General features: G+C 38.3%; 1 protein-coding gene across 50 annotated transcripts in view; it reads left to right on the top strand.

The window, feature by feature from the left end:
• The window catches only part of PCNT (pericentrin), a 71,262-nt gene that overhangs the window by 20,051 nt on the left and 23,771 nt on the right, over positions 1–27,440 (top strand). For 15 of the 50 annotated variants that reach the window (XR_015288839.1, XR_015288838.1, XM_086896138.1 and 12 more), the window contains exons 15-34: positions 570–602; positions 2,145–2,409; positions 2,649–2,736; positions 3,285–3,501; positions 4,396–4,634; positions 5,527–5,993; positions 7,723–8,299; positions 8,933–9,166; positions 10,120–10,284; positions 11,971–12,105; positions 12,651–12,802; positions 13,321–13,529; positions 13,982–14,208; positions 15,455–15,617; positions 16,098–16,241; positions 20,281–20,510; positions 20,954–21,073; positions 21,621–21,641; positions 23,776–24,003; positions 27,038–27,208. Coding sequence is in view for 47 of the 50 variants with exons in the window: in XM_086896138.1 (XP_086752264.1) it covers positions 570–602; positions 2,145–2,409; positions 2,649–2,736; positions 3,285–3,501; positions 4,396–4,634; positions 5,527–5,993; positions 7,723–8,299; positions 8,933–9,166; positions 10,120–10,284; positions 11,971–12,105; positions 12,651–12,802; positions 13,321–13,529; positions 13,982–14,208; positions 15,455–15,617; positions 16,098–16,241; positions 20,281–20,510; positions 20,954–21,073; positions 21,621–21,641; positions 23,776–24,003; positions 27,038–27,208 (4,085 nt within the window). In the remaining 3 variants the exon portion in view is untranslated. The remainder of the gene's footprint in view (positions 1–569; positions 603–2,144; positions 2,410–2,648; positions 2,737–3,284; positions 3,502–4,395; positions 4,635–5,526; positions 5,994–7,722; positions 8,300–8,932; positions 9,167–10,119; positions 10,285–11,970; positions 12,106–12,650; positions 12,803–13,320; positions 13,530–13,981; positions 14,209–15,454; positions 15,618–16,097; positions 16,242–20,280; positions 20,511–20,953; positions 21,074–21,620; positions 21,642–23,775; positions 24,004–27,037; positions 27,209–27,440) is intronic. The other 35 variants (XR_015288840.1, XM_086896115.1, XM_086896147.1 and 32 more) reach the window with 10 other exon arrangements.

The following is a 27,440-nucleotide window of genomic DNA, read 5'->3' as shown; positions in this document are numbered from 1 at the left end:
AGACCCAGGTGTATTAAATGAAACATCCAGTTTTGCAGTGTAGTGGTTGGAGATGACATACCCTTTTGAAATAAAATATAGCATGTCATAGATGTATGTGCACAGACATGTATAACACATTAAATAACTTCTGGGGAAAAAAGCCAACAACCTAGAAACCATGACTCTGCCAGTGTTCTCCTTGTGTTGAAACTCTGTCTTGAGGTTTTTGAGTTCTGCTGGGGTAGTTAGAACAGAAGGCACATGTAACATACTTCAAATACTACTTACAGATTTTCTGAATAATATAACTGTAGGTAGCTTTTGAAGTGTATTAGAGCAACCATTTTCTTTGATTGGTTTGGTCATACACTAAATAAGTAATTTTTTCTATTAGGCAGACTTTACCTTGACTATTTCATTTTTTTTTTGTTTTGATATTACAGAATTACAGTACATAGCACTTCATAGTATTTGCTGGAATTCTTCTCTGTAGATCTAATCTTTAACATTTCACATGTCTTCCCATGTTTCTAATCACTCACAATCCCATTCTTTGGACCCTTTGTGTTTCTTCATCTTTCTTGAAGGTGATGAGACCAGAATGCAGGCTCATGGTCCAGGTGAGGATCTCTTTTGGTGTGTGACATCTCAAAGGTGTTTTGTTTTACTCTGCTGTTCTTCATTTGAGTGATGATTTGACCATGCATTTGGGTTGATGGTGGGATTTAAATCATAGCAGCTGCATGATGGGGTTGCTGCAGTGGTGTAAGAATGGTATGCCGGTTCAAAACAACAAAACACTTTTTTGGGTTAATTTTGTGCTAGTAGATTTTGCTGGTTACCCAAAACCTACCTGCATCAGATTGGACTTCCCTTGTCCCTTCTTGTCACTTGATTCCTCTGGTCCCCGTGCCTGGCAGCTTCATCCTTTGCAAGCCAGCTTGAACCATGGACTTCACAGAATCATGGAGTGGTTTGAGTTGGAAGGGACCTTAAAGATCATCTCATTCCAACCCTTCCACTGTCCAAGCCTCATCCAATCTGGCCTTGAACACTTGTTTCTTCTCAGTGGGAATTTTTTCATGGTGGGAGTGCATTTTCTTGTTTGCTACACAAAACCACATTGTGACAATCAGTTGTGTTACTCCTGGTTGGCATCCTCTGTTTCCATCAATGTTTCTTAAGTTTCTCTTGTGTAACATAAGCAATTGCTTGCCTCCAGGCAAGTTGTTTCTTTTCAAGGAACTCCTCCAAGTGTATTTCCCACTTCAGTTGATTCTTTGGGGATTTAACTAACTTGAATTATTTAGAAAGTTGAGTTATTGGGAAAACTTACCTTTCTTGAGATTTTTTTTCCCCTTTTTTTCCTACCTTTTAACTTCCCAAAATGTTATTGCTGCTTTAATACAGAAGGTGGGGAAGAAGTCTCTTGGAGGGCTAATGAAAAGGCTGCAATGCTGGCCATTGTTCTTACTCTCTGGAAGGAGGGCAGCCTTGGTAGCTGCTTTTTACTTGCATTCCTGTTTTATTGGTCGATTCTTTTAATCCAGACAGTTCAGCCTCTGAGCACACAATGGGTAGAAAACCATCATTAAAGTAATCCAGAATTGATTTTATTTTCCTTCCTGTGATTTTTGGTTTTCTACACAGTTTATGCTCAGTTTGGTTTTGTTTGGATAGTTTTGCCTGGAGCAAATTAAATGTTCTTGAATAATTTATTGCTTCTGGGTGCTACAACAGCAAGCAGGTGTGAAGGTTAAGCAATAGTGCACGACTCTGCTTGTTACCAGCCTAGTCCTGCACTGCAAGAAAACAATGAGACCTAACATTGTGCTGGTGATTTTGATTCTTAGCATGTGAATGGATTCTCTGAATATACTGTAACTGAGAATGTTTTCAGAGGAAGGAGTTCTTGTCTTTCAGAAGTTCATTTTTATCTCATTGCTATTTCCAGTAAATGGCTCTCACTTCAACCTGTGATCTCTGCCTTCTGTGAGTCCCATTGAGAAGGAAGTGGCTTGTGGTGTTTTTGGTGGAAATATTAATGGGGCAATGCCATTCCTAAACCACTGACACTCTGCAACTAAATCTAATCTTCACAGAATCACTTAGCTGAAAGATACATATTCTTAGTGCTTGTGTTGGTTTTGCCTCCATTCCAGAGCTAAAAGAGCAGCTCCTGGCTCGAGCATCACAGGTAAAAGAAATAGAGTGTTTAAAACAGGAGTTTGAACAGCAGCGTCAGCAGAGAAACAAGGAGCACGAAGCTGAATTGGAGCAACTGAGACTTTATTTTGAAAACAAGTTAATTGTTGCTGAAGAAAACTACAAAGAAGAATTGACTTTGTTGCATCAGAGACAGCAAGAACTGAAGGACTATTCACTGTCAGAGTTGGAAATGAGTCAAGATCAAGTAGGGGATATCAGGTGATCTGTTCTTTTCCCTTTCATTTTATGACAGCATGCTTCCATTTTCTTTTTGTTTACCATAAAAGATGATGTTAGCATCTAAATCTATTGGGATTGAGTATTAGGTGATGGCCCAGTCCTGAGCAGTTGTTGTAGTTGCTCTTTGCTTGCTTTCAGTACTACACCATAAGTCATCAAGTAAATTTAACTGAATTCATGACATATCACAGCCTTAAACTTTAAAACCCTTTTCTCAGTTCTTCTGTCACACTTTTTGAAGAGTCTGCTGAGAAAGAGAGAAGTGGTGCACTTGGTCAGCTAAACCAACAGCTTGAACAACAACAGGTAGGATTTTTGCTATATTTTAAGCTTTACTGTTCTTCACATGACCTGTATGAAAACTGATGTCTGATTCCTAGCTCTTACAAAGGGTAAACTAATTTCACATGTTTAGTAGGGCTTAATTATTTTTTGACAGGAATGTTGTAAATTACCATCTTTAAATAGCTCTCAGCCTCAGAGAGGCTGTTTAGTAGTACAGCTGAAACAGTGCTTTGTAATTTTGTGTGGTGTTTGGATTATCCTGTGCTGAGTTAGGAGCTTATCAGTTCTTCTACACAAGTGCAGAATTCATGGTGTTTCTCTTTTCTGTAGTTCTGGTAGTAATTGTGGCTGTCCTTGTTCTCTTCAAGCCAAGATGCTAATTTGCTCCCTCTTAAATTTATGCCCCTATTTTCATACACCTTGCTGTGACTGAAGATCTCAACATTTTTGCTCAACTTATTTTAAGTTGACTATGTGTTTGAAAAAGGAATTTTCCTTTCTCTTATTGAAAGGTTCTTATCATGATTTTTAGAAGCTAAAGATCTCTTCCTAACCCTTTATTTCTGTAGGAAGAACTTGCCTGTTTGCAGCTACAGCTTACAGAACAACACAAGCATGAACTGGATTCCTTAAGATCCTCCCTTGCACTTCAGTATAAAGAGGACCTGATGAAAATGAAGATGGATCTGTCAGACAAATACGTAACAGAAATTGAGGCCATGAAGAGAAAGCATTGTTTAGAACTTGAGCAGCTCCGTGCCCAACTTTCAGAAGAACATTCTAAAGGTAGGATGGTCTGAGAGACTGGGAAGGGAAACAGTAAGTTGCTTGTGTGGCTTATATTTTTCTTTAAACAGGCTTATCTGAAGAAGTTTTCAACTTATTAGTTTACCCTAAACTATGGGGAACATTGAACAGATGTTAATCCCTTTTGTTGAGCACTCATGGGCATGTTGAGTTGCACTTCAGAAGATTTGGTGACCTGAAGTTATTTATTCTGTAGTAAAAACTATACTAGAACTGTGGAACAGTTGCTAAAAGGAATTGTTCAGGTTTCCATTTCTGGTGCCCAGAGGGGCACTGTCATACAAACATTTGGACTAAAAATACGTAACTTAGTTAGCTAATTTAACACACATGGTTATAATTGTATTCCATTGTATATTGGTTAAAAGGATTAGTAAATCTTTTTAAATTTGCAGTTATAATTCTTACCTTCAATTATTTATTTTTAATACTAGAGAGACTATCAAAACTGCTTAAATAAGAATGTTTAGAGATTTGTCCCATCTGACTTGCAGGGAAATGCCTTGTATAATATGATGTGCAAAAGAGCAGATAAAACTTCCATAAATCTGTCATTACATTGCCCATAAAGAAAGTTTGCTCCTCTGGCCGTTGCAGATAAGGAGGAAGGTCATGCCACAAGTTTTATGATTATTTCTCTGTGTGTTAATACTGGTAAATTCCCAAGGCAGTGATAAAATGGAACAGAGTATGTAAAATCATCCAGCTAAGGGGTTCTCCTTGTCCTGTAGTTAGCATGGCTACTGATGAATTGCACAGCTGACAACATTCAGCTTTATTTCTGTGCATCAATAGGAGCTGTTGAAATCAATTCCAGAATGTCATTTTATTGTCTGGCCTGGATTTTTATTTTAGGTTTTTTTTTCCTTCCAGAAATCACCAAGCTGTGTCTCCAGAGTACTCAAGATATAGCATGTCAGGTTGAGATAGAGGTGGCTGAGCAAGTATCTGTGTTGGAGGAAGAGCACAAAGCCAAGCTCGCTCTCTCCAGCTCTGAGAGACAGCGTATTGCAGAGCTCTCAGAGGAAATAAGGCATTTAAAGGAAGAGATTATAAAACAAAAAGATTTTTCTGAGCAAAATGAAAAGCATCTGAAAGAAGAAATGGAAAAGGTAATTTGTACTACAGAACTGTTTTGTGTAGAGTTGGGCAAGCTCCAGCCTGGTGGGAAGGCCAAGGGAGGGGAAGGCAGCACTTGCACTTAGAAGTCCCTGGTCTGGGGATAGTAGCTAAACTTTAAATGTACTTGCCTGGATAGACACAAATGTTGGAATACATTTCTGTTTTGGTGTAATACTTGTACCTCAAAGTTTTAGAGCTGAGACAATCATACACACTACCATCACTCTTACATGTTAAATCAGCTGTTCAATCTGAGAATTAACTTAGATTGGATGTTAATCCCTTGTTTAAATTGTTGCATATTTGAATGCTTGTGAGAATTAGATGGGTGAAACTCTTATTTATCAAGTCCTCCTTTCCATCCTTTTTAAAGAGCCATGTATCCTTTTCCAGGCTTAGAAATTGATAGAGAAAGCTAGAGAGTCTTTTGCCTTCTGTCACTGAGCAATCATTTGCTGCTTTGGCTTCTATTTTTATGTTAGACGCTTTTTATGTGGCTTTTAAAAGAAGTTTAAAGAGGATTTTTATTCATGCCTAATATAAACACCTAAGATGCCCATAGCTGTATAAATTGAACTCCTGAAAAGAAGATAAACGACCTCAAGAAAAGTCAACATAGAGTACCATATTAATTCTAGAATTCTGCCTTAATTTTTTTCTTATCTTAATAACCCAAATTAATTCTTAATAATGCATTGAATTTAATGCATAATGTCAGCTTATAAATTTAGTTATTTCAGCCTTAGTTTCATTAGGAAGGGTTACTTCACTACAAGAATTTAACGTTTTCACAACCTTAAATACCTGAGAGCGTTCATTTCATGCACTTCAGTTTGGTTTGGGTGGTTTATTCTTTTTTCTTTTAAATAATTGTCTTCACAGGTAAAATATAAAATTGCTGAGGATCACAAAAATGAATTAAGAGAAGAAGTCCAGAAAATAGAGAATATGTACAAAGAAAAAGAGAAGAAATGGCAGTGTGAAAGTGAGGCCCAGAGAATCCTAGCAGAAGAGAAGTTATCGCTATTGCACATGGAACTGCAAACCAGAGCGGAATCTGAGAAGCAGAACTTACAGAAACAGTTTGAACTCCGTGAAGCTGAAATGATTCAGCTTCAAGATCACCAAGCTGCCAAAATTCTAGAGCTAGAAAAGCTGGTGAAGGAGCAGCAAAACAACTTGCAGCAGCTGGAGGACAGCCTTGCAGGTGCCCAGGCTGTGCAGAAAGCTCAGCAGCAGTATGAAGCGGACCTGGAGGCAGTCAAAGCTGTCATGGCGAAAGAAATGGAAAAAGTCACACTCAGCCTGCAGGAAGAATGTGCACTGAAACTCCTGGAAGCACAAAACAAGTAAGTTTCCCTTAGAAGCTCACTCATTGTTAGAGTTGCTTTGTCTTGTTTTAAACTCAGTGAGAGTGCAAGGTAGTCACTTGATGGCACTATCTGATTTACATATGTAAAGCTGCTGTCCCAGGGAACAGCACTGTTGTCTGTTATCATCTGCTGTAGATTCTGCTTTGTGTAAAGGCATTTCATCTAGTCTAGCAAATAAAATGTAGTCGGGTTTTGCCTGTTAGGAGTTACAGCAGAGATGGAAATCATAGACCAGCCTTCAAAGAGAAGCGTGACAGGATATATGAGTGTGTTACAGCCTGTGCCACAATGAGATCCCAGAGGATGACCTGTGTCACTCAGCCTGGAGCACACTGTAGAAAATGCTGGTGATTTAAGACAAAGGGATGGATTCTCATTTGATACTCCAACAACTGGTTTATTGAACACAGCCACAAACAGGTTCAGGGATGAGAACAAGAAGTGGTCTGAGGGCTCAGGGTTAAATGGGGGCAGAAGGGGTGCATGTGATGGTCAAGGGCCAGTAGGGATTAAGGAAAAGTGGTGCATGGGAGTGGCTAAAGGTTGGGAGAGCCAATAGGACAACAGGGGTGGAGTTCTGCAGGAAAACAGAGCCAATGGGGGTTAAGGGAAGAAAGAAGATTCCAGGAAATTTACATAAATGGCAAACGGGGGCTGAACAAGGGTGATACCAATTTCCACAAACCACTAGAACACCAGAACCCAATAGGTACTGACATGTGGCTGCAAAAACCCGTGAGAACAAGGTTTTCCCCACCCTGATCTAGAGGGGTGTCTCTCCAGGGTTAAGGCACTTGGGCCTCCACATAAGCAGAAAAATTCTCTGTTTTTAAACAATTTGAATGAATGTAAACAAGCTTTTCCTGGTGAATGAAACTTGTGCTAACCATTGAATGCTGAGGTTAATGGGGCCCCCTTTGGTATTCTTTAGTTCTGAAACTACTGTTTTTCTTCCCCTTCCTACACCTGTTGTTTCAAGTGAATTAAGGGAAGTAAACAAGTTCATGTTGGTATTTGCATGCTTTGCTTCAAATTTATCCCTTCTTCCCTTCCCAAAAATATGTTCACAGAACAAGACTGGAGAAATAATGACTGTTAGTAAACATTGAAAGCAGCAACTTAACTTTTAGATAAGTTTTTTTTCAGTTATTGGTGTGCATGCAAAAATCCTGTAGTTACTGATTGCAGTAAATGGCAGTACTTCAGATACTAGATTTTCTGCATCAAGCTTTAAGCAGAGTTTAGCTGAGTTTGGAGGAGCCCCCAAGTATCCCACATATATCTCCACAGTGATTTTATCTCTGTCTTTACCAGATGTTTTTAGAGGTGTTTGTTATGACAGTCCATTTATTTGCAGATAACACATTTGAGATGTAGCAATGTATACACCATGAGATACTGTCACGTTAGCATTTCTCAAACATGTTGGTCTCTATTTGTAAGTTAATAGGGGTGCCAGGTTCTCTAATAATAACCAGATACTCCCAAGTGACATTGCAGAAAGCTTTAATTATGTGGATATGAAATCATTGTTGTTGCTTGCTTTGAATTTATTTTTCTATTTGAAGCATCAAATAAAACTTGTGGAGGTTAAGCAAGCTCTATTTATTTTCCTTGGATTATTATTTATTAGCTCAATCATTTAAAAAAGAAAAACAATGCCTTTTTTGACAATAGCTTCTTAATTTTCTTGGAAATAAAACAGGTTTATGGAGGAACACAAAGCAGTGACTCAGAAATTTACAACTGAGCAAGAGATTCTTCTCCAAAAGCTGAAAATGAAACATGTGGATGAGCTGGAACTCCAAAGTCAGCAGTTACAGGAGAAGCATAAGCAGCAGATTTTGTCTCTGACAGCTGATTTTCAGGCAAAACACCAAGCTGAAATTGAGACACTTAAATCTACACTGGAAAGTAAACAGCAGATTCAGCTTGAAAGTTGTGTTGCTGAACTACAGACAAAGCATCAGGCCCAAATTGATGAGCTGGAGGTTAAACACTTATCAAATCTGGATTCCTTGGAGTCTTCCTACCTATCTGAAATTCAGAGTGTAAGAGATGAACACAGTTGGGCTCTGGAGAAGCTGCAGCTGCAGCACAGGGAGCAGCTTCAAGAGCAGGATAAAATGCATCAGGCACGACTACTTCAGGAGGTTGAGATGCTGAAATTAAAGCATGCTGAAGAACTTCAACTTATCCAAAATAATTTGAAAATTGAGCTAGCTACTGTTAATATGGAAAAGCTGAAAACCATGGCTCTTGAAGCAGAAGAAGCTCATAAGGTGAGTCAGAAAGAAGACCTAGCACAGGAGGTAAAATTTTATGACACATTGTATGGGATCACCTTTTCCTTAGTTCTTGGGGGATATTTTCACAATGTCTTTGTGCCAGCACAGACATATTGTATGTGGCCATATTATGAGCTGAAACAGGAAACTCCAGCTGAAAATTAAATCCATCTGTTGCTTCCTTCCCCAAATGCTCAGTCTAATGAATTTTCTATATTATTTATGGAAAAGGTACAAATGAGATATATCTTTTAATGTTTTTAAGATTGGAGGGTCTTCATTTTGTGGCTCAGACCTTCTCTCCCTGGTAGAGCTGTTGTGTAAGTCTTCAGAAAGTGATTAGACCAAAGCAAATGCAATTTTGGAGGTTAAGTTGCACCTCTAGGAATCTAAAGATCTTTCTGAATAAGTAAGGATTTACAAAACTTACACTAGATAAAAATAAACCCATTTAAATGCTTTTAGAGAGTATGTATATGTATGTATGCTCATCCTTCATGAAACAATATTGTTCCTGTTTACTTTAAAAGCTTTGATACAGCAGGACATGTGCTTGACAAATGGGTTGCAAAGATATTTATACTTGCTTTTTTTCCCCTCCCCTTTTTTAAATTAATGCTTACACAGGATGATCTGAACACGGCTCTTCGAAATCAAAGGCAGTTGCTGGAGGAAGAAAAATGTCTGGCTCTGGATCTGTTACGTGAAGAAGTGTTGCAGATGGAGGAAAAGCACAAGAGAGCACTCAAAGAGCTTCAGGACCTTCATGAGGCAGATATTAGGAAACATAAGGAAGAGTACTCCATGGAGTTGGAAAAAGAGCTAGGGAAACTAAAAGCACAGCATGAACGTGAGCAAGAGGTCAGAATGCTGCTAACACCTAAACTCAAAACAAACCATGTTTTATCATAAAGTAAATTCAGTTTTATTAAGCTTTGAAATAAGGCTGTATATCTAGATGGTTTTGGAATTTTTTTAATAGTGTCAGTAGTAAGAGGATATAATCTGACTACTGTGGATGCAAGCAGCAGCTAGTGTTACATATTGCACTCATACAGTAGGAAAAGTCACAAACAAAATGAGCTTTATCCAGTTATAACCACAGAACACATTAAGTTAAAACATTACTACTAACTTTTGCTTTTTCACTTACTAAATTGAAAATTTGATATTGTTCCAAATAACTCTTAAATCACTTTTAGAAGAGTAGATTGCCAGGGGAGGAAGTTTCATTAGTTTCCTGGGATGTTCTAATGGTGATTCAGTCTTCAAGTGCATCATCCTAGGAAAAGGATTTGTCTATCTGATGACTACAGTGACTCTTCTTAGAGAGAATAGTAGAATAAAAAACCCTAAATGAACAAATATCTCTCAAACCTTTCACTGTTGTATCCCAGGATAATTGCACTAAATAGAGATGTGTAATGTTTGTTCCCATTTGAACAAGGGAAATCACATCTTAACAAAATATGCTGTCTCTGTGTTTCTCTCCCCCTCTTTCCTCTTTATTTTTTGAATTTCTTTTAGGGAAGTGTCTCTTGGAAAGAGTAAGTCCGAAATACTTTGTTGGTCTGACCTGATGGCCTCATGAATACAGGAGATACTTGATACCTAATGCCTGGTTGTTTATCTATTTTTATCAACCTGCTTTTTTCTATACTCAGCCTGATGATAAATGACAGCCCTGTATGACCTTGAGGATTGTGAATGTACTCTCAGAATTTGGTTTAGCTTGGTCAGTTTAGTTTGGTTTCATCTTTCCCTTAATTCTAACACTGTGGCTAAAATATTTTACTTTCCTTCCTTGTCTGCAGCTGTATGCTTCTGCATCAGCCTCTGAAGTAGAATCTGTGAGAACAGCTCTTCTGGCTCAATTTGCAGAGGTAAAATTGAAGCAGCAGCTTCAGTTCCAGGAGGAGATTGAGCTGTTGAAGTGTCAGTCAGAGGTGCTGCTGGAACAGCAGATTGCACAGCTGAAGGTAGGCTCTGGTGAAAATGTGCTTCTGAGTATGCACTGGGAGTGTGTTTCACTGAAAAAGAACAATTGGTGTAAGATTTTTGTTCTTCAGCCTCTAAAATGACAGTCTGAGTGAGATCTCTCCCATGGTTCACAATGTTAGAACTAGAACAACAGCATTGGAAATAAAGCAGTGTACTGTGGGCAATTGCCTTTACCACAGGGTTGTCTTCAAGTCCTGAACTGGATATGAGGTGTCCTTCAGCTAAAACCAAAAAATCAGTGGGACATGCTCTAAGCAGCATTCCTTGTGTACATGTTTAATTTGTCATTTGAGACTTTTTCCTCTTAGTGTCTGCAGAGACTGTGCTCTTGGTCTATCATCCCACATCTACTGCACATACTGTGTGTATGTGGCAAAATATTCAGTATTATCTAAGCTTGTACCAAGTGTGTGATGGCAGTCAGATACTTTGTCTGAGATATTTTGTTGATACTCTTGTTATTACTCTCTGCTTTCATTGATTCACTATGATAAACATTATGATAAGCATTTTCAAGATGTTTCCTGCCTCTGGCCCTCTGTGTAGTCCTGATCACTATTTCACCTCTCTCTGGCTGCTGCAGCTGTCTTTTGAAACAGAGGACACAAATGTATCCTGAAAAATTGTTTCAGGTAATTTGGCACTGCTGTCCTCAGCTGAACCCCAGCCTCCAGCCCACAAAAGCTGGGACTGAACTGAGTGTTATGCAGAAACTCCAGAAATTATCCCTGGGTTTTTTTCTCTTATGCTGCCTTAATAAGCATTTGTGACACCAGAAGCTTCACTTTTTGTTGAAACTTTTCCAGGGCTATTTTTCTTGCTGGTTCAGCTGACTATGGATTCAGTTGGGTTTTTTTTTGCCTCATGAGCTTGATGACCAGTGTTTTGTCTCAGAAGAGATTGGCTGGATCTCTTTGCATTTGTCAGACTGAGCTGTATTGTGGGCTGATACAGGTTTTTACAACAAGCCTTTCCCTTCCCACTCCCCTGTGCTGATTATGCAGTTGTCTTCAAGCCAACATGTTCCCTTGGTTTCTTCCCTCTGCCTCCCCTAGCAGATTTGAGGTATTCAGAATTGTCTGTGCTCTGACATACTCTCTAAGTGCTTCTGAGAAGAACAAGCAGGCTACCTCAGAGATTTTGTCCACAAATGCCATGTTCTAGGTCAAGGAAAATCATCCTACCCCTTTGTGTCAGCTCATTTTTACCTTCCTAACTGCTAAAGCATGGGGCAGACTGGCTCAGGATTCATGTCAGCTTGGGTCTGCAGGTCTTCTGCTCTGAAGTCTTATTTCTTGCCATGGGGGAAAACTGTTTTCTTGACTTGCCAATGTAAAAAATAGGTGAAAAAATTCATGTTGGCGTGTATTGGTGTTCATAGATAAAATTGTGCCTCATCAGTGATGAGTACAGAGGGACAGTTACTGCCCTGGTTCTGCTGGCCACATTATTTTTGATTTTGATCACAGTTTCAGCATAATTTTGTTGTTTGGAAGTGTTGATATGTAAGTTACTGCTTATTATTCTGAAAGGCAGAATGTGTACTTCTAAAGAATACAGAAAAAGTACAGGGGATGTTTGAGGATTTTTGGGAGGGTGGTAGTGGTGGTGTTTGGGCATTTTTTTCTTCTCTCAGTAAATCCAAGTATATATGATTTATGCAGGATGAATTTGAAGCTGAAAAAAAGGACAAGGAACAGATGTTGATTCAGGAGAGGGAGAAGGCACAGGCTGCTCACCAAAAGGAACAAGAAATGTTATCAGCTCAACTGCAGGAAAAGGCAGCAATAATTATCCAGGTGTGGAGAAATTACTTCAAATTTAGATTTTAAATGTGGTTTTGGGGTTATATTTTAGCACGGGGGTCTGTCTCAATGTGTATATAGAGGGACTGCAGGTTTAATGATTGTGGTATATTAGACTAGGGGAAAAGAGAATAACACTAAGAGTTTCCTGAGTGGGAATGCATGACTCTTTCCAGCTCTTCTTGTGGGACTTGATGAGTGTTGAGAATGTTGGCATGGGAACAGAATGCTTTTCTGTCTTTGCAGTTTTCTCCCAAATGGATATTTTGACTTATTTGCTTAACTTACTTATGAGACAGTTTCTAGCAAAATGGCAGTAATTTGTTTGGCAGCAAATTCTGGAGGTGGGGGTGGGTATATACGTACAAATACGTATTTTTATTTATATGTAATCGTATGTTTTAATCTGGTATAGGTATCATCTGAACAAATAAATATAAGGAGATAAGTAATCTTCTAGAAACTTGTTTTCAGGTAGAGTTTCTAAAGCAAAGTTTAAGCAAAATTGTTGACTTTGTGTTGTTACTGTATTTCCACAGCTGGAAGAGAAAGTGGCATCTTTAAAGCATGAGATAGGGGAGACCAACTCTGAACTGGAGACACTCCTTCAGCGGCAGGACAGGGAAAACCAAGAAGGAGGAAATTTGGTAGCCCTCTTGAGGTCTGATATTGAGCAGTCCAAGGAGGAAAAGTATGTTCATCTTTGGTTACATAATTCTTAGTGCTTGGAGTTTTTTTGTTTGCTTGTTTCCTCACTTCTCATGAAGAAATCGATAATTAGGCAACACTAAGCCAGCTCAAAATAGAAGGATGATATATTGCTTTTATTTGCAATTTATTTGAGGTTTTCTAAGTTATCAATCTGTTCTGACATTAAGAGCAAGTTGGGTTTTTTTCTTGCTATTTTTCTTTCAGTGTGACGAAGACTGGTGTTTTGGGGTTTCTGCTGTCTCTAATCTTGGAAAAATCTAAAAAAATGGAGAGAGGTTCTGTGACCAAGAGGCTTTCAGATGGAGTGGATTGGTTTGATGTGTCATGGGGATGTGTGGATTAGAGAAACTGTCACTCTGCATAAGCTTCTAGAATTCTCTCTCTCATCTTTCAGAAACTGGCTTAGTGTTAATCTTAAAACTAAAATATTTTCATGAATAGAAATAGAGCTTTCAAGTGCGTGCAATTTTTCAAATGTTCAGTATGCTTTTGTTCTAGGGAAAAACTGCGTGAATCTTACCAGCACGTTTTGAAGCTGCTTATGGAAGTGGTGAAGGCCACAATAGTTACTGAGGACCTTATCTGTAGCAAGATTGGTCTTGATGACAGCCTGGCTTTTGGAGATTCTAAAGAAACTCAGAATATTATGGAAGAAATGGGATTCATGCAGTATTTTAAAGTCAAAGAAAGCCATCATCTAGAAAAAGGTGAGTACAAAGCAGCAAACCTGGATGTTGTCAATTAAAATACTTGAAAACTGCCTTTTCATATCCTTTTGAATGGATGAAGATCAGAAAGAGATTATCTCTTTTTGCAATGTTTGTGTCTTTCAAAGTTGGTCCACACTTAAGATAGTGTCTACCAGTGTTCTCTCAGTTTAATTCTTTTAATATGCAACTACTAAAATGTTGTTAGAAAAGCTTGTATAGATTATAGGGCAGGAAGGATGGACTTGGTGAATGCAGAGTTCCAGGTCCTGATGTATGCACAAGATTCCCAAACCATGTGAAAAACCTCATGATTTTTCAGCATTGAGTTTTTGATGTGTCCAAGTTTTCATCTCATAGTGCATGTCCAGGACCATGTCACTGCCTGATGTCAGTTATCTGGCTGATACCAGTTTTGTGGCTAGCTGTCACTTTCCTGTGTTTTTCAATAGCTTCCTTGTTTTCAGTAGAGGAGCTGCTTGATGAAACTCTCACAGAACACAACCAGCAGTCTCCAGCATCTGACGAGGTGTCCGAGTTGAGCCAGTACTTATGTGAAAGTGTTTTTGCAAAGCCAGAATCGGCGTGTGAAAGTGAAGAAACAATACAGAAAATCTGTCATCGCTTGCACACTGCAGTGGAGAAACTTCTGGAACTGGTTACAGAGTCAACTAAACAAGTAAAGCTTTTTAATCTGTACAGAGACAGCCTGGTTTAGTGGATGATGTCCCTGTAGGGGTTTGGAACTAGCTGGTCTTTAAAGATCCCTTTCAACACAAACAGTTTTGTTGTTTCGTGTACAACACTGAAAATGTGAAATCAGTTCTAAGTCTTTTAATACATCCTGTGGGGAGGCAATAAATTGGTCACCTTAAGTAGATCTAAACTAGAATTTAAATTAATTTGGTAACTTCAGGAGACCAGTAGTTTTTTTGAGGGGATTTTATCACGCTTCACATTGATGCTTTTTTGACACTGATAAGCAGGTTCAGGAAAATGCAGTCCAATGTCAAAATGCTTGGGGAATTTGTAGATAGCAGCAAACAAACGTCCTTGTAATTATATGCTGCTTTAATTCTGACAAAAGGAGATGCACTTAGTATCATAAAAGAACTTGAACATTTCCATACTGAGTTTTGCAGTGTTTAGACTGCACATCTGGAGTAGATGCACAAGCACTATATACATCTGAGGATTTAATTTAGTGTGATAATAATTAGTTTTTTGGGTAAGGAAGTCCCTAATTGAAGAGCAGATGGGAAGGGAAAAACATGTCTGAAATTAATCTATTCATCAGGTATTTTGTGAAACCCAGATATGTGTGTCTGTATGAAATGCATATTCACCATCTTCAAAAATCCCTCCTAGAATGAGGTGCATAAATTTAATTTTAGGTACTGATGATGGTTCCACTGAGACATAGCTAACTTGTGGTTAAAGCACTTGCCCAAGCCATGGCAGATCTGGGTTCTAGGTGGCCCTCATCAGCTGTGATCCAGCATACTTTGCTTACTGGTGGTGTACCTGGGAAACCTGATGATACATGGACTTCCCTGTCTATTAAAGGTGACTGAATCTCTTGAAGAATTCAAGTGTAAGGATGCTTTAAATTTCAAGTGGCTCAGGAAGTGTCAAGCTAAGCAGTTTAGCTTATAGGAAAGTATTTATTTTTATGAATAGTGAAGAAACACATGTTCCTAAGCAAGACTTGTGGCAAAAATACTGGTATACAAGGACAGGGATTCACTGAAGTATCCAGAAGTTTTGGGCAAAGTCAGCTTAGTAGTAAAATGAAACTTCAAAACTTGGACCTTAATGCATAAATGTTATTAAAAATTTGAGAAGGTTTTTGTTGAAATGTCTGCGGTATTATTACCTTGCGTGTGCATCTGAGGTCTGATGCTGGGGAAATTATTCACTTGTAGCTAGAGAAGATGCATGAAAACCATGCACAGTTTGAGGAAGAGTTCAGCCGTTGCAATCGGGAGACCGCCCAGGTGGTGAGTCAGCACCAGGAGCTGATGGAGTGCCTCAGTGAGGAGAGTGAGGCCAAGAACCAGCTGGCACTAGAGCTTCATAAGGCAGAGGGTAAGAAAAGGAAGCTGAGTGAGACTGCAGTGTCATTTACTCAGAGCTTGTCCCTCCCAGTATCTATGATGTGCTTTCTGTTTCCTGGATTTCTTGGGCTCTAAATCTAACATTTGATCTTACTTTCTGGAGATTCTGTTTCTTCAAACGTCAGCCCTCAGCAGAGGATGTGTTGTAAGCTCATCCCAGGCCATCAAAGCTTAATGATCCCCATTTGAATTCTACAGATTTGGAGACACTTTGTGATGTGTCAGCCTCGTAAAATCTTGATAATCTTAGAATACATTAACTAGTACATTTTATTCCTTAAGATACTTCAAAAGCCTAGCTACAGTATAAACATAAATCATCTTTTAGTTCTTCCTTTTTATATCACATTCCATTGTTTGGCAAAAACTGTTTACTCATGTTTTCAAGCTGCTTTTTTCCCAATAGATGAGTTTGTCTATGGCTTTATTTGCATTCTGACTTGGCTTCCAGGCATTATTGAAGGCTACGTTGCAGAAAAAGCTGCGTTAGAAGAGGCCTTAAACCTGAAAGAGGAATCTGAGCGTCGTCTTGTTGTGGAGCTGGAGAACATGCGGGAACGCTTCCAGGAGCTAACCCAGGAGCAAGCAATCCTTGGTGAGTAGAATGCAGCATTCTTAGTGCAAAACAAAGTTGTCTCCAGTCAGGGGACATTGCAATGTCCTTCAGTCATGGATCAGAGTTTGGTTTGATGACCTAATGAGCGGCTCAGACTGGTACACAGGTGAGAAAGGCAGAAAGCTCTACACATGTGGATCAAGGTCATCAGGAGCTTCGTGGCACAATGAAGATGAGATGCCTAAAGGTTGGCACAATCTGTGCCAAGAAGATGAAATGGATCACAGTGCCCTAATTGTCTTGTACATGTGTTTGTGTTTTGATTTCTAGGAACATGTGTTGCTAATGTAGCACAAAAAGAAGGTTCAGGTTTGTAATGACAAGTGTGGATTTTTCTTTTTCTTGTCATGTTGCTGTAACACTGACTGAATGAATTGATAACTTTTTTTTTATTTTAACAATGAGGAATAGTACTTAATAATTAGGCCTGACAGGTTATTTGGTTTATAATTATCTTGGCCAAAAAAAGCTATTACTTTTGTGCTGCAAAATTAGGAATACTCAATTCAATAATGAATATTTGAAATGACAAAGATGTTTTGCTGCCATTAAGCTTAAAATGCATTGTGCCATTGTCTTTGTGTTTGCCAGCTTCATTTTTTTCAAGGGGATGGAGTGGGTTGCAGGCTGGCTGTGAGCTGCTAGTGATACAGAGTGGGCTGTAAATGAGTAAATTAATGAGTAAATGAGTACTCATTTATGTATGAGTAATGAGTAAATTAAGTTAAAGAACAGAGAAAAAGAAAAATATTTGAGGTGACATAAAACTTGAGCTAAAAACAGTACAGCAAGTACATCTTCCAAGATGGACATCCAAGGCAAATGAGAGAAGTGTAACTGAATGGATTGGTAGGTCAGAAAAAAGGAAAGCAGAATGGTAGGGAAGGCTAGTAAAGCAATGAAAGAGGAAACCAGAAATAAGCAGGAAGGATTTTGGAAGTCTAATTTTGGAAGTCGAGTGCTGTAGTCAAATTTGTAGATGCCAAATTGAAAGAGAAATTTTTTTCTCCTCCTGAACTGAAGTTTACATACTGAACTCCTGAGTGGCTAACGTTTAGATCTGATAAATTCATAGTTGCCATGATTGTTTTGTGGTCTACTCAAAATATAATTTTCCTATGGTTTTTTAGATTAATTTAATTTATAACACATATATAGTCATAGATTCTTGCATATTCACTGCCTCTTATTTCTGGACTTTTTCTCAGTGTTAGCTGAGTAAACCAAATGACTCAGGTGAATAAAAATTTATGTAGGTAAATTCCTGTTAGGTTCAAATAGCAGCACTGAGCTTTCTTATCCATTACTAGATCTTTATGCCTTCTGTCTATTCAGATGTCCCTCAAACACTATTTTTAATTTAACCTATTTTTGGTATCCACCTCACTGTCCTGAAATTTGCTGCTGCCCTCTGAATGAGGGGGAATGTAGAACCAAGTTGGTTACGGTGTATTTTGGGATTGACATTCTCCCTAGAGCTGCAGCCCAGCTCTTGCCAGCTGCTTCTCAGAACTTGACCAGTTTTTGCTGCAAGGGCCAAGTCCTGAAATCCATCCCCTTTTCTTCACCCCAGCTATCTGTAGTACTCTTCCTCAGGTTTGAATTTGCTTGTAGTATGTGGGAAAACATGATAAATATAAATCATATTGTTTGGAGTTGATTGGCATGGGCTTATTCCTTGAAAAGCTGACGTCTCCTCCTGTTTTTCATGTGGAGTACTAAAGTGAGTAGAATGGCCTTGCTAATTAAAACTTTTTTTGGAATGGAGCTTGGCATTTGCTAATGATTTTGGGAGTCCTAAGGAGTGTGCTGGGGCCTTTCTGAAGGGGATTTGCATGATGTGAAGTAGCATTAATAAAATAGGTTTGCCCCTACAAAGAAACAAATCTGTGAGCTGATAATCTATTGGTGTGTTGCTTGAAATTCTATTTATACACTTGGTGAACATGTGCTTAAAAAAAATAAAATTAAAGACTTTGTCAGATTGTGTTTAGAGGTTTCCAAAATTTGATACATGCTTTCTATGAAATACTGCTGATTCCAGGTAGAATCTGTTTGCCTAATTATTTTTGTCAATTAATTTGCATTTCTGTCTGAGAAGGTGATTGTGACTGTGTATGTCAGTGTTGCCTAATCAGTATTTTGTTCCTCAAAAACACTAGTGTTCCTCTGGAAGCTGAAAAAGAAGCTATCAACCATGTTCCTTAGGATATAGGAGGCAAAATTCTTGTGCTTCTTTTCCCAAATCCTAGTTCTTTTCTTTCAGGGTCTAAATCCATGACTTTCTTTTGGGTGCCTAAATATGTCTAGCACCTGCCATTGCCCTCCTCTCAGCACCATGTATAAGTAAATACACTAGGGTGCTCTTTTATTCACATTGTTCCCATCTCCTGCTTGGCAAAACACAGCTCTTGGCAAAAGATATTCTCTGTCATGCAGCTATGGCTGGGATTGAGTGTCCTAATGGAATTCACACTATTGTTGGGTTTTGTGATTTTTTTGTCTGTTGCATCACATGATGGAAATGATATATATACATATATATCTAATACATTATGTGTACAATAGAGCTCCAAGGGGATTGAGAGAGAAATTAGGGGAGAGTCTTCACTTCATGCATTCTGCCAGAGCCTGAGTACATCCACAACCAAATAAACTTGTGATTATTTTTTGTGGTTATTTAAAAATAAAATAAAAAGTAGGAAGTGTGGCACAGTGATTGCACTGTGGTTATTATGTAGGCTATAATTAGTGCTTGGAGTAAAATGTAGTTGGAGTGTAGCTGTAATCCATAACAGGATTGCTGTGGAGCTTGAGAGCTCATGTAGTCAATGCTTTTGTCCCAAACTTCCTTGTTTCTCTTTGTCTGGCTTTTTTTGATTTTCAGAACCAGAGAATTCACATTGACACATCCACTCTTGACATTGTTTTCCATTATCCTCATTGTAGTGACATTTTCCCCAATATGTAGTGTAAATGTTGTTGCATTATTCCAAGCCTGTCACACTTACCCTTTTATATGTGAACATAGAAATTTTCATGATTTTTTGCTTAGTGTCAAGGGTCTAGAAATGTCATTCAATATCTGTGGATAATAAAGTCCTAGAAAAAATGTTGTAGGTAGGCTGTGGTAGCAAAGATTTTTAAGAGCAGCTTGTAATGACATCAAGTCAGAAATCACATACATTGAATTGGTTATACTTCAAAAAGGGAATTGTCCATTTCAGAAATTGGGCTGGGTGATTTCTTAAGGTCCTTGTTGGATCACAGACTTACCTTTAACCTGTGACAAAAACATTTGAGGTGAATAATAGAACATTTGAAAAGTAAAATCATGAGCTCTTGCAGGACCTTGCTTTGAAACAAAATAGACAGAATTATTTTCATTCTCAGTTTACTAACTATATTCACATTAAAGTAGCTTTTCTACAAGGGTGTTCTTGGTAACTTAAATAATCTTGATAACTCTTGATAACTTAAATAATTTCAGCTATGTACATTTCCCTCTTTGGTATTTCTTTTGCAGTCTGCGAAAATATGTGCCATTTTTTTTCCTTTGTAACCTCAGAACTGGACTGATTTTCTGTAAGCATGATTTTTCTCTGGGTTTTAATCCCCACTCAGGTAAAGAGAAATGCAGTAACTTAGTTTTTTCCTAGCGGCTGGTTTCAGGCTGGGCACCAGTGGCCACTAGAAAGATGGGACTGGGTACTGACTCACCAGCATGGCACAAGGCAGGAGTAATGGAGAAATTAGCTCAAGACTGATATTGGATGTCTTAGGAGGATCTTGGCATGAGAGTTTAGAGGAACAGAGAATTCTGTATTGGATGGCTTGATTAAGGAGATACTTGGATTTAGGGTGGGGCAGTGTAGGATGTCTCTTAGAGCCCACCTCAGGAATAAATATTTTTCTTTGTTTTGATGCTGTCCAAAATATCCAAATTTAATCTCATCTGAAACATTTGACTTTTGTAGCCTTCACTGACAGCTTTTATTATTTTTGTGTTCTTACTCAGGTCTACTCAAGGAAGTAGAATTTTTGTCAAAGGAGAAACTTGAGCTTCAGTGTCAGGCAGAAAAAGACCATTCCAACTTACGCTCTCAGATGAAAGTTTTGGAGGTGGAACTGGAAGAGCAGCTGTGCAGTAACCAAGACCTGGCTACAAAGTTACTGGAGGTTGCTGAATTAAAACAGCAAATTGAAGTTCTTGAAAAACAGCTTAAAAATCAGCGGCAGTTCATGGATGTAAGTAAGAGACCACATTTTCATGGGTTTGGAGGCGATAAATTCTCATCTTGGCTTGAGACATGGAAGGCGGTTCCTAAAGTGGGCTTTTTTCGGTTTTGGTTGAAATTAAGACCTGGTTGTTCTAGTCTCATAGAAGAGAAAAAAAGTAAAATTTTCAATTCATTTTTTGTAATATTTCAGGGTAATTTTTCCTTTTTATTAAATGATAATTGTAGTTTATATGTATGTTGCAGTCAAAAAGGTGCTTTTTTTTTTCTCTCTAACTGTAGATATGCTTTCAGGACTATTGGAAGACAGTCTTGATTAATTATTAGTAATCAGTTAATTATTTTTTTAATTAACTGTTTCTTCACCACAAAAATAAACCCCAATTATTTTTGTACTCAAGATTGTAATGAAATCTTCAAAAACATTTTGATTCTCTCTGGTTGCATTTACAGGAACAAGCCATAGAAAGGGAACATGAACGCGATGATTTTCAGCAGGAAATTCAGAAATTGGAAGAACAGTTAAAACTGTCAGCAAAATCACAGACTTCAGGGCAGTCCAGAGAGCATAGGGTGAGTAAAATCAGACTTGGTGGCCAATGGAGTTTAATACAATTAAATAACAAAACTGTTTGTTTTTGGGGGTCTGGTTCTTGGGAGACTTTTTTTCCTCTGTTAGCCAGAGAGCAGATTTTTCCCCAGCTGATTGAACTATATTTAAGGAATGAGAGTGCATTATATTATTTGTTACAAAGATGGAAAGAACTGTTGCATGTGCTTTATAGTAAAGTTTCTGAGTCTGGTTTAAAGGAACCTCTGAGTCTGGCTTTAATGAACCAAGGAGGACAACACTACAGACACTCCACTCTAAAAAGCACATCTGAGAAATTACTTCTGGGTTCTAAATGTGTTTATTTTTTCCACCTAAACAATTGAAATAGAGATGTCCTTTGTCTGCATGCCTCATCCTATTTAAGTTTATAAATGAGTCTTTGTTTACACATTTTTGTTTGTTTGATGCTTGGCTTCAAAGATTAACTTTTGCTTTTTTTTTTCCCTTTTGATTGGTTTTTTTGTTGTTTTTTTGTTGTTTTTTTTCACATAAATGAACATTATACAGAACTATGAATTGATTCTACAGGTATGGAAAACAGCATGAATGTCTCTTAACTTTTCTTTCCTTTTTCTTTCAATCCCTTCTAGATGTGCTTTAGCTTTTTTCCTCTTCTTGATATGCCAAGGCATGACTCAGTATGACTTGGAGCTAAGGATATAGGTTTTAGGGTGGCAGAAATCTTGCAGGGAATGAAGAACTGCTTTCAATGTAATTTCCTGTACATTAGTAATTAGCTCTCCTGGTTTACTGCTCAAAGGTGTTGCAGGCAGTTACTCACTGAAACAGCCACTTGTTATAAAAGGAGAAGTTGAGGTTTGGAGCATGAAACAAAGATACTGGAATAGTGATGATAAAACTGTGCCCTAGCCTTCAGCTTTTGTTTGTGGCCTGGCTCTTATCAAAACTGCTAAAGTAGTTATTTTTAATTTAGTTTCATTTTAATAGTTAATTTCCATCTGCCTGTTTATGTATAGCTATGGAATTGTGTGCCTCAGTGTTAGGAGGTGCAATCCTTACCTTTGATATGAATGAATTTCCAGTGTATGAATTTTCCATGCTGGAGGCCATAGCTGAAAAAATTAACACTGTAGCTTTGCAACCTCTCTCAGAAAGGATGCAAACTTACTTGGAGAAAAACCCACAAGGATGGTAACTAGGCAAGTGACATTTGTGGATAGAGTGAGGTATGCAGGCATTCTGTGCCAGGAAATGTCAGCATTTGTTCAGTTGTTTGTTTAATGCAGCTGTAACATCAGTAACTGCTTAACTCACTCTAAACCAAATCATCTCAAGTAAAGTGATTTCTGCATGTAGCAGTTCTAACAAGTTTCCCCCTCTGGTGTTTACTAGATACAGGGTATGTGTAAGTGGGATAATTTTGTGAAGAGTGCTGACTGGTTCTTGGGAGCTGCAGTGTGCACTGTGAGAGTGGAGGTTACGTGGAAGTGTTTTCTTAGCTACAGGATCACAGCACTAGCTCTCCAGCAATGTGGTGTTAAAAACATGCTTTTTATGTCTGAAGTGTCATAGTTTGGGGATTCTGATGCCAAAATTTTGTAGCATTAGAAAGATTAGACTTCTAGAAGATTTTTCTATGCCCAAAAACTTCACTGTAAGACCTGTGTTATGGTTAGCAATGCTTAGTTGCTGATGAGATGAGAAGGGAGTAAGATACATACACAGTCAAGGGAAGGTTTATGCCTATAAGCAGTTTGAAGATGTAATGTTTATAACTTCTGGTTTTCTTAACCAGTCTCCTACATTCTCCCTGCTTATTAATTTGATTCCTCTGTTTGCTTGAGCATATCTTCCTGCTTTAGTAAAATCTGCACAATACTTTGAAGATATAAAGATCTATGTTAATGCAAAGAATTTTTATTTCATAATGTTGAAGTGGGATTTACATCAATTCAGTCACTTCTTGATGAACAAAACATTTATTTTGTAAAATCCCATTTTTCCTTGCTCATGGGTATTGACCAAATTACTTCTCCATTCCCACTGCTTTCCTGCCTGAGCTTGCTTTCACTATGCTAAATGACTTTATCACACCCTGAGATAGTCTGTCTGTCACACCAAAGCTCCTAGCCTTGCCTTCACCTTGATTACTGGGATGAATGACTGTTTTCCTGCAGCTAAAATTCAAAATTTGTATCCTCTTCATATTTAAGTGATTGTTGGAAAGAGAAGTACTTGTCCTATGTTGACTCCTGGGAATCTCTGACTGCATATTTATCCTTCAGTTCTTGGTATCTTCCTTTAAACTGGAATTCCTTGGAATATTGGAAGAGGGTTCTGAGGGTTCATAATCCAATGTTATTATGAATAACTCATGTGATCTTGATGGATCTGTAATCTCATAACCAACTAACCCTATCACCAAAAGACTCCTTTGAGTTTACCTTCATCCTGGTACTTTGAGAGTACTGCAGATGTTGAGAGACTAATCAAACTAAGAGCTGCTGCATTTGGAAAACAAGATTTCAGAAAAAAAGCTAACTCTTCCTACTTTCTTTATTTAGTTTTATTTTCACCTGGGATTTTAGCACCACTTTAATCCATAGTAAAATTTGCTTTAATGTGAAATGATTCTTGCTTTCAACTGGCAGGAAATTTGTTCATATTGCCTGAATATCTGTATGCTATGATCTCTATGTAGGTAGAATCTTTGCAAGCAGAAATAAAAGAGAAGATGGATGATTACAATAAACTGCTACTAGAAAAGGAGCGAAAACACCAAGAAATTGCAGCTCGTGATACAGAGATAGAAAAACTGGTGGCACAGATCCAAGAGCTGAAGCTCAGTGGTGCTGAGGTCTCAAAGACAGTACACAGCTTGGAACAACAGCTGCAGAAAATGAAGAAAGTGGAAACTGAGCTGAAACAGGTAATTTTTAAGTCCTTATTTAAATGGGATTTGCATTACGTGACAGTGGCTCTGGGCATTGTCAGTAGTGTTTATGACAGTGTCTGGCACCCAGTGGTGAGTTAAACTGGTGTATTAATGGCACATATCACAGCCAGAGTTTTAAATAATCTCTGGTTCTACAAACTCTTAAGTCCATTATAAAGGCTTAAGTACTACTTGTAAGTAGTATGTACTTTAGATATTACTTATAAGACTTAAGTAAGACTTATTCCAAGTCCTACTATGAAGGCTGCTTTTGGCAGTTGTCATGTTTGCTCCTTCAGAGCTGCTTTTGTGCTTGTCTAGAAGTTTCTGAGAAGGTGATGTTACTGAATATCAAACACTGAGGGTCTTCAATAAGTACCTGTGTTTAAAATCAAATTATCTTAATCTGTAGCCCTTGTTGCTCTGTGTCTGAAGCTGGATCTGTTTGCCATAGTCCAAAACTTCTACCAGTTTGTTACTACTACAGAGGTAATCACAGCCTACAGTTAAGAATTACAATCCATGTAGCAAATGTTACTAAACATCTGACTGACTTTTTCTACCATCTGAAACTGAATGTTCAGTGTCCTCCCAATAATTTTACATGGTTGAGTATTGTTTAAACCTTTGTGGAGATCTTGTTGTGTACAGTTTTGTAAGAGGTTTTAAGAAGGTGGAGTCAGACTAGAAGGTGCAAATGAAAGGATGAGAAGATATGCATGTAAACAAAGGAAATTCCAATTAAATGGAAGGGGGAAGTGTTCACACTGGGCACAGCCACTCCTTAAAGGAAGCTCAGAGTGGCAGTGGTGTCTCTGACTGGGAGATAGGAGAATTGCTTTGAGTCAGAGAACTCTAAAGACCTTTCTGAGCTTAATTTTTTCTGTGGTTTTATCCAAACATAAAAAGCCATGCCCATTTACTCTCTGTCTGCCTCAGAGTGGATGGTGACTGTGGTGCTGCTTGGTGTTGGCAAATTGCTCTTTCCTCTGGAATATTGGCTTGCTGTTAAACAGGCCTTCTCTATCCATGTGAATTCAGAATATTCTTTTGGTTGTGTGAATGTCCCCATCAATTGGTGTTTTGTAAATATCTTAAATAAATAAACTCAGACACTTTTGAGTTTGGGTTTTTTTTTCCCCCAGAAACTAATTCATCCAATCTAAACAAGGTTGTACTATTCAATTTGCCACGTGAAAGCACTGTAATAGCTTGTCTTGAAGCAATATTGTGCAGTAAATAAGTTCCAATGGAGCTCTAAGAACAATTCCTTGCCATGGCACTTTTCTGCAAAAGTACACTTGATGTGAATGGTAATTGCAGAGTTTTATTGTCCCCCAAATTCCAACATATGAAAAATGCATGTATTGCAGGTGATGGAGGAATAAGAAATAGGTCTGGAAATAGAATGTCTTGAATATAGAACAGCTTGTGAGGAATACTGAGTAAAGTCACAGCTAATAGGTTCATTTGGCCCTACTGATGTGCATGGAGCAGATCCTTGTTCTGTCCTGCCCCAGTTCCTTCCAGTGGTTCAGGTTGCTGATATGTAACATTGAAGCTCCTGGGTAGGGTTGTGTTGGAGGGATCGTTCGTCCTTTTGCTTGAGATCTAAGAAGTGGAGCTAATTTAGGGAGTCTGCTCTCCTGTGGATTTTGGGATTCATGGAAGAAGACACCACATTAGACTGCATGTGAATGACCACCCAGGAGGTACAGTGGAGGTATATTATATAAAGCCCTGATTTTTGCCTAATTTGCCACTTGATTTTGCTGAGTTGCTGTAGCAACCCCAGGATATGGCAACTGGAGAATGCCAGGAGGAACTGAACTCCTGTGTGCAGAGCTGAACTGACACTGCACACTTACAGCTTTGCTGTCCAGGAAAGGCAGGGCAGCCCACTTCTGCAGTGGTCTGGATTGCACAGTGTTGCTGAAGGGTTTAAGTCAGTGACCACTGTGGTTTGGGTAATGTTTTTAGTTGATAAAAACCAAAAAAGGCTCTGCTGTTGCTTGGGGTTTGGTTTGATTTTGTGTGTCCTTTTCTGAGGCATTGCCAGAGGAGCTGGTTGATATCACAGGTTTCATGCAAGGGCGAGAAAAAATTCTGGTTTTCTTTTACCTTTTGATACTGTGGCACAGCATTAACTTTGAAATTTCTTTTTATTTTTTTAATTGCTACTACTTTCAGTTTCGAATCAGAAGATGGTAGCTATGTGCTCTGAGTCTTAAATCTCTTGAACTAGAGAAAAGATGCTTAAATTTATGTATGTTTTTACAAATCATACAGTGAGTCTAAAATAACCTATTAAAGGTATGTGCATTAAACTATAGGCAGAGTAAGTGTTGAACAGCAGAGGCAATTACTGCCTTAGGCTTCTTATCAAGATTTCCTTTACTGTACTAAGTACAGATATGTATGCTTATTGTTTGGACAGTTCCCAGGTGAACCTTTCCTCCTTGGACTGACTCAGCTCCTGAGAAGGACTGTGAGAGAAGGAGGATCAAAAACCAAGTTTTTAGAAATAAAATAAGCTATGATAGCTTAGCAGATCACAGGTTGGACAAACTCAGTGCTGTTTTATCACGTTCTGACTGAACTTGATGTATTTGTGAGTAGGTTTTGATCTACCCAGAACTCTTCATTTCTTAAACTGTGTTCATCTATCAAATTTAGTTTGGCATGTATATGGTATCATAATAAATTTGGAAATGGCTACGAGAACAAGATGTTATGTTCTTATACATAAAAAATGCTATGTAACTGAGAAAGTGTAATTTATCACTGAATGCTAAATTTTCAGAAGTTGTTAAAATTGGATTACAAAAAATAAAGGGGTAAAAACCTATAATGAGCTAAAAACATTCAGTTGTTTTGAATTCCTATTTCTTTATAGCCCACTGGGATTATGTACTTCTTGTACTGGGTGTGTCAGGGTTGATGAAGTGTTTCAGCAGGACTGCTCTGGTTAAGGAGGTTTGTATATTGGCAGCACTTAATTCTAACATGAAAAAAACCCATTTTTCAGGATAAAGAGGCATTGCAACAGCAGCAGTACAATAACTTGATCCAGATCTCTGCCCTGCAGTCTAAACTGGATGAAGCAAGGCACCGAGTGCCGGTGGATGGCAGTTCTGCCCTGCTGCTGAAGGAGCAGCTGCAGGCAGAGCAGGAAGCACTCCAGGTCAAGGACAGAGAGGTGAGAGCTTTGGGAGAGTTCTACAGACTTTGAGTTGCTTTGCCCTCAACCTTCCTATTCCTTGCTTTGTTCTTTGTGTCCATCTCTCTTCCTGCTGGAAAACGTTTTGTGATTGTTCATGTAACTTTTGAGACTGGTCAGTATCAGTTGTAAACTGATTTTCCTTTCCTTCCAAAGTTGAAGTAGGTACATAAGTTTTGGTGTGCAAGTGAGAGATAATTCTTTTAAGACC

Source organism: Cyanistes caeruleus, chromosome 7 (assembly GCF_971803275.1).
Source record: "Cyanistes caeruleus chromosome 7, bCyaCae1.hap1.1, whole genome shotgun sequence".
Lineage (NCBI taxonomy): Eukaryota > Metazoa > Chordata > Aves > Passeriformes > Paridae > Cyanistes > Cyanistes caeruleus.
Note: the sequence above shows the minus strand (reverse complement) of the source record. Positions and strands in the feature narration are given on the sequence as shown.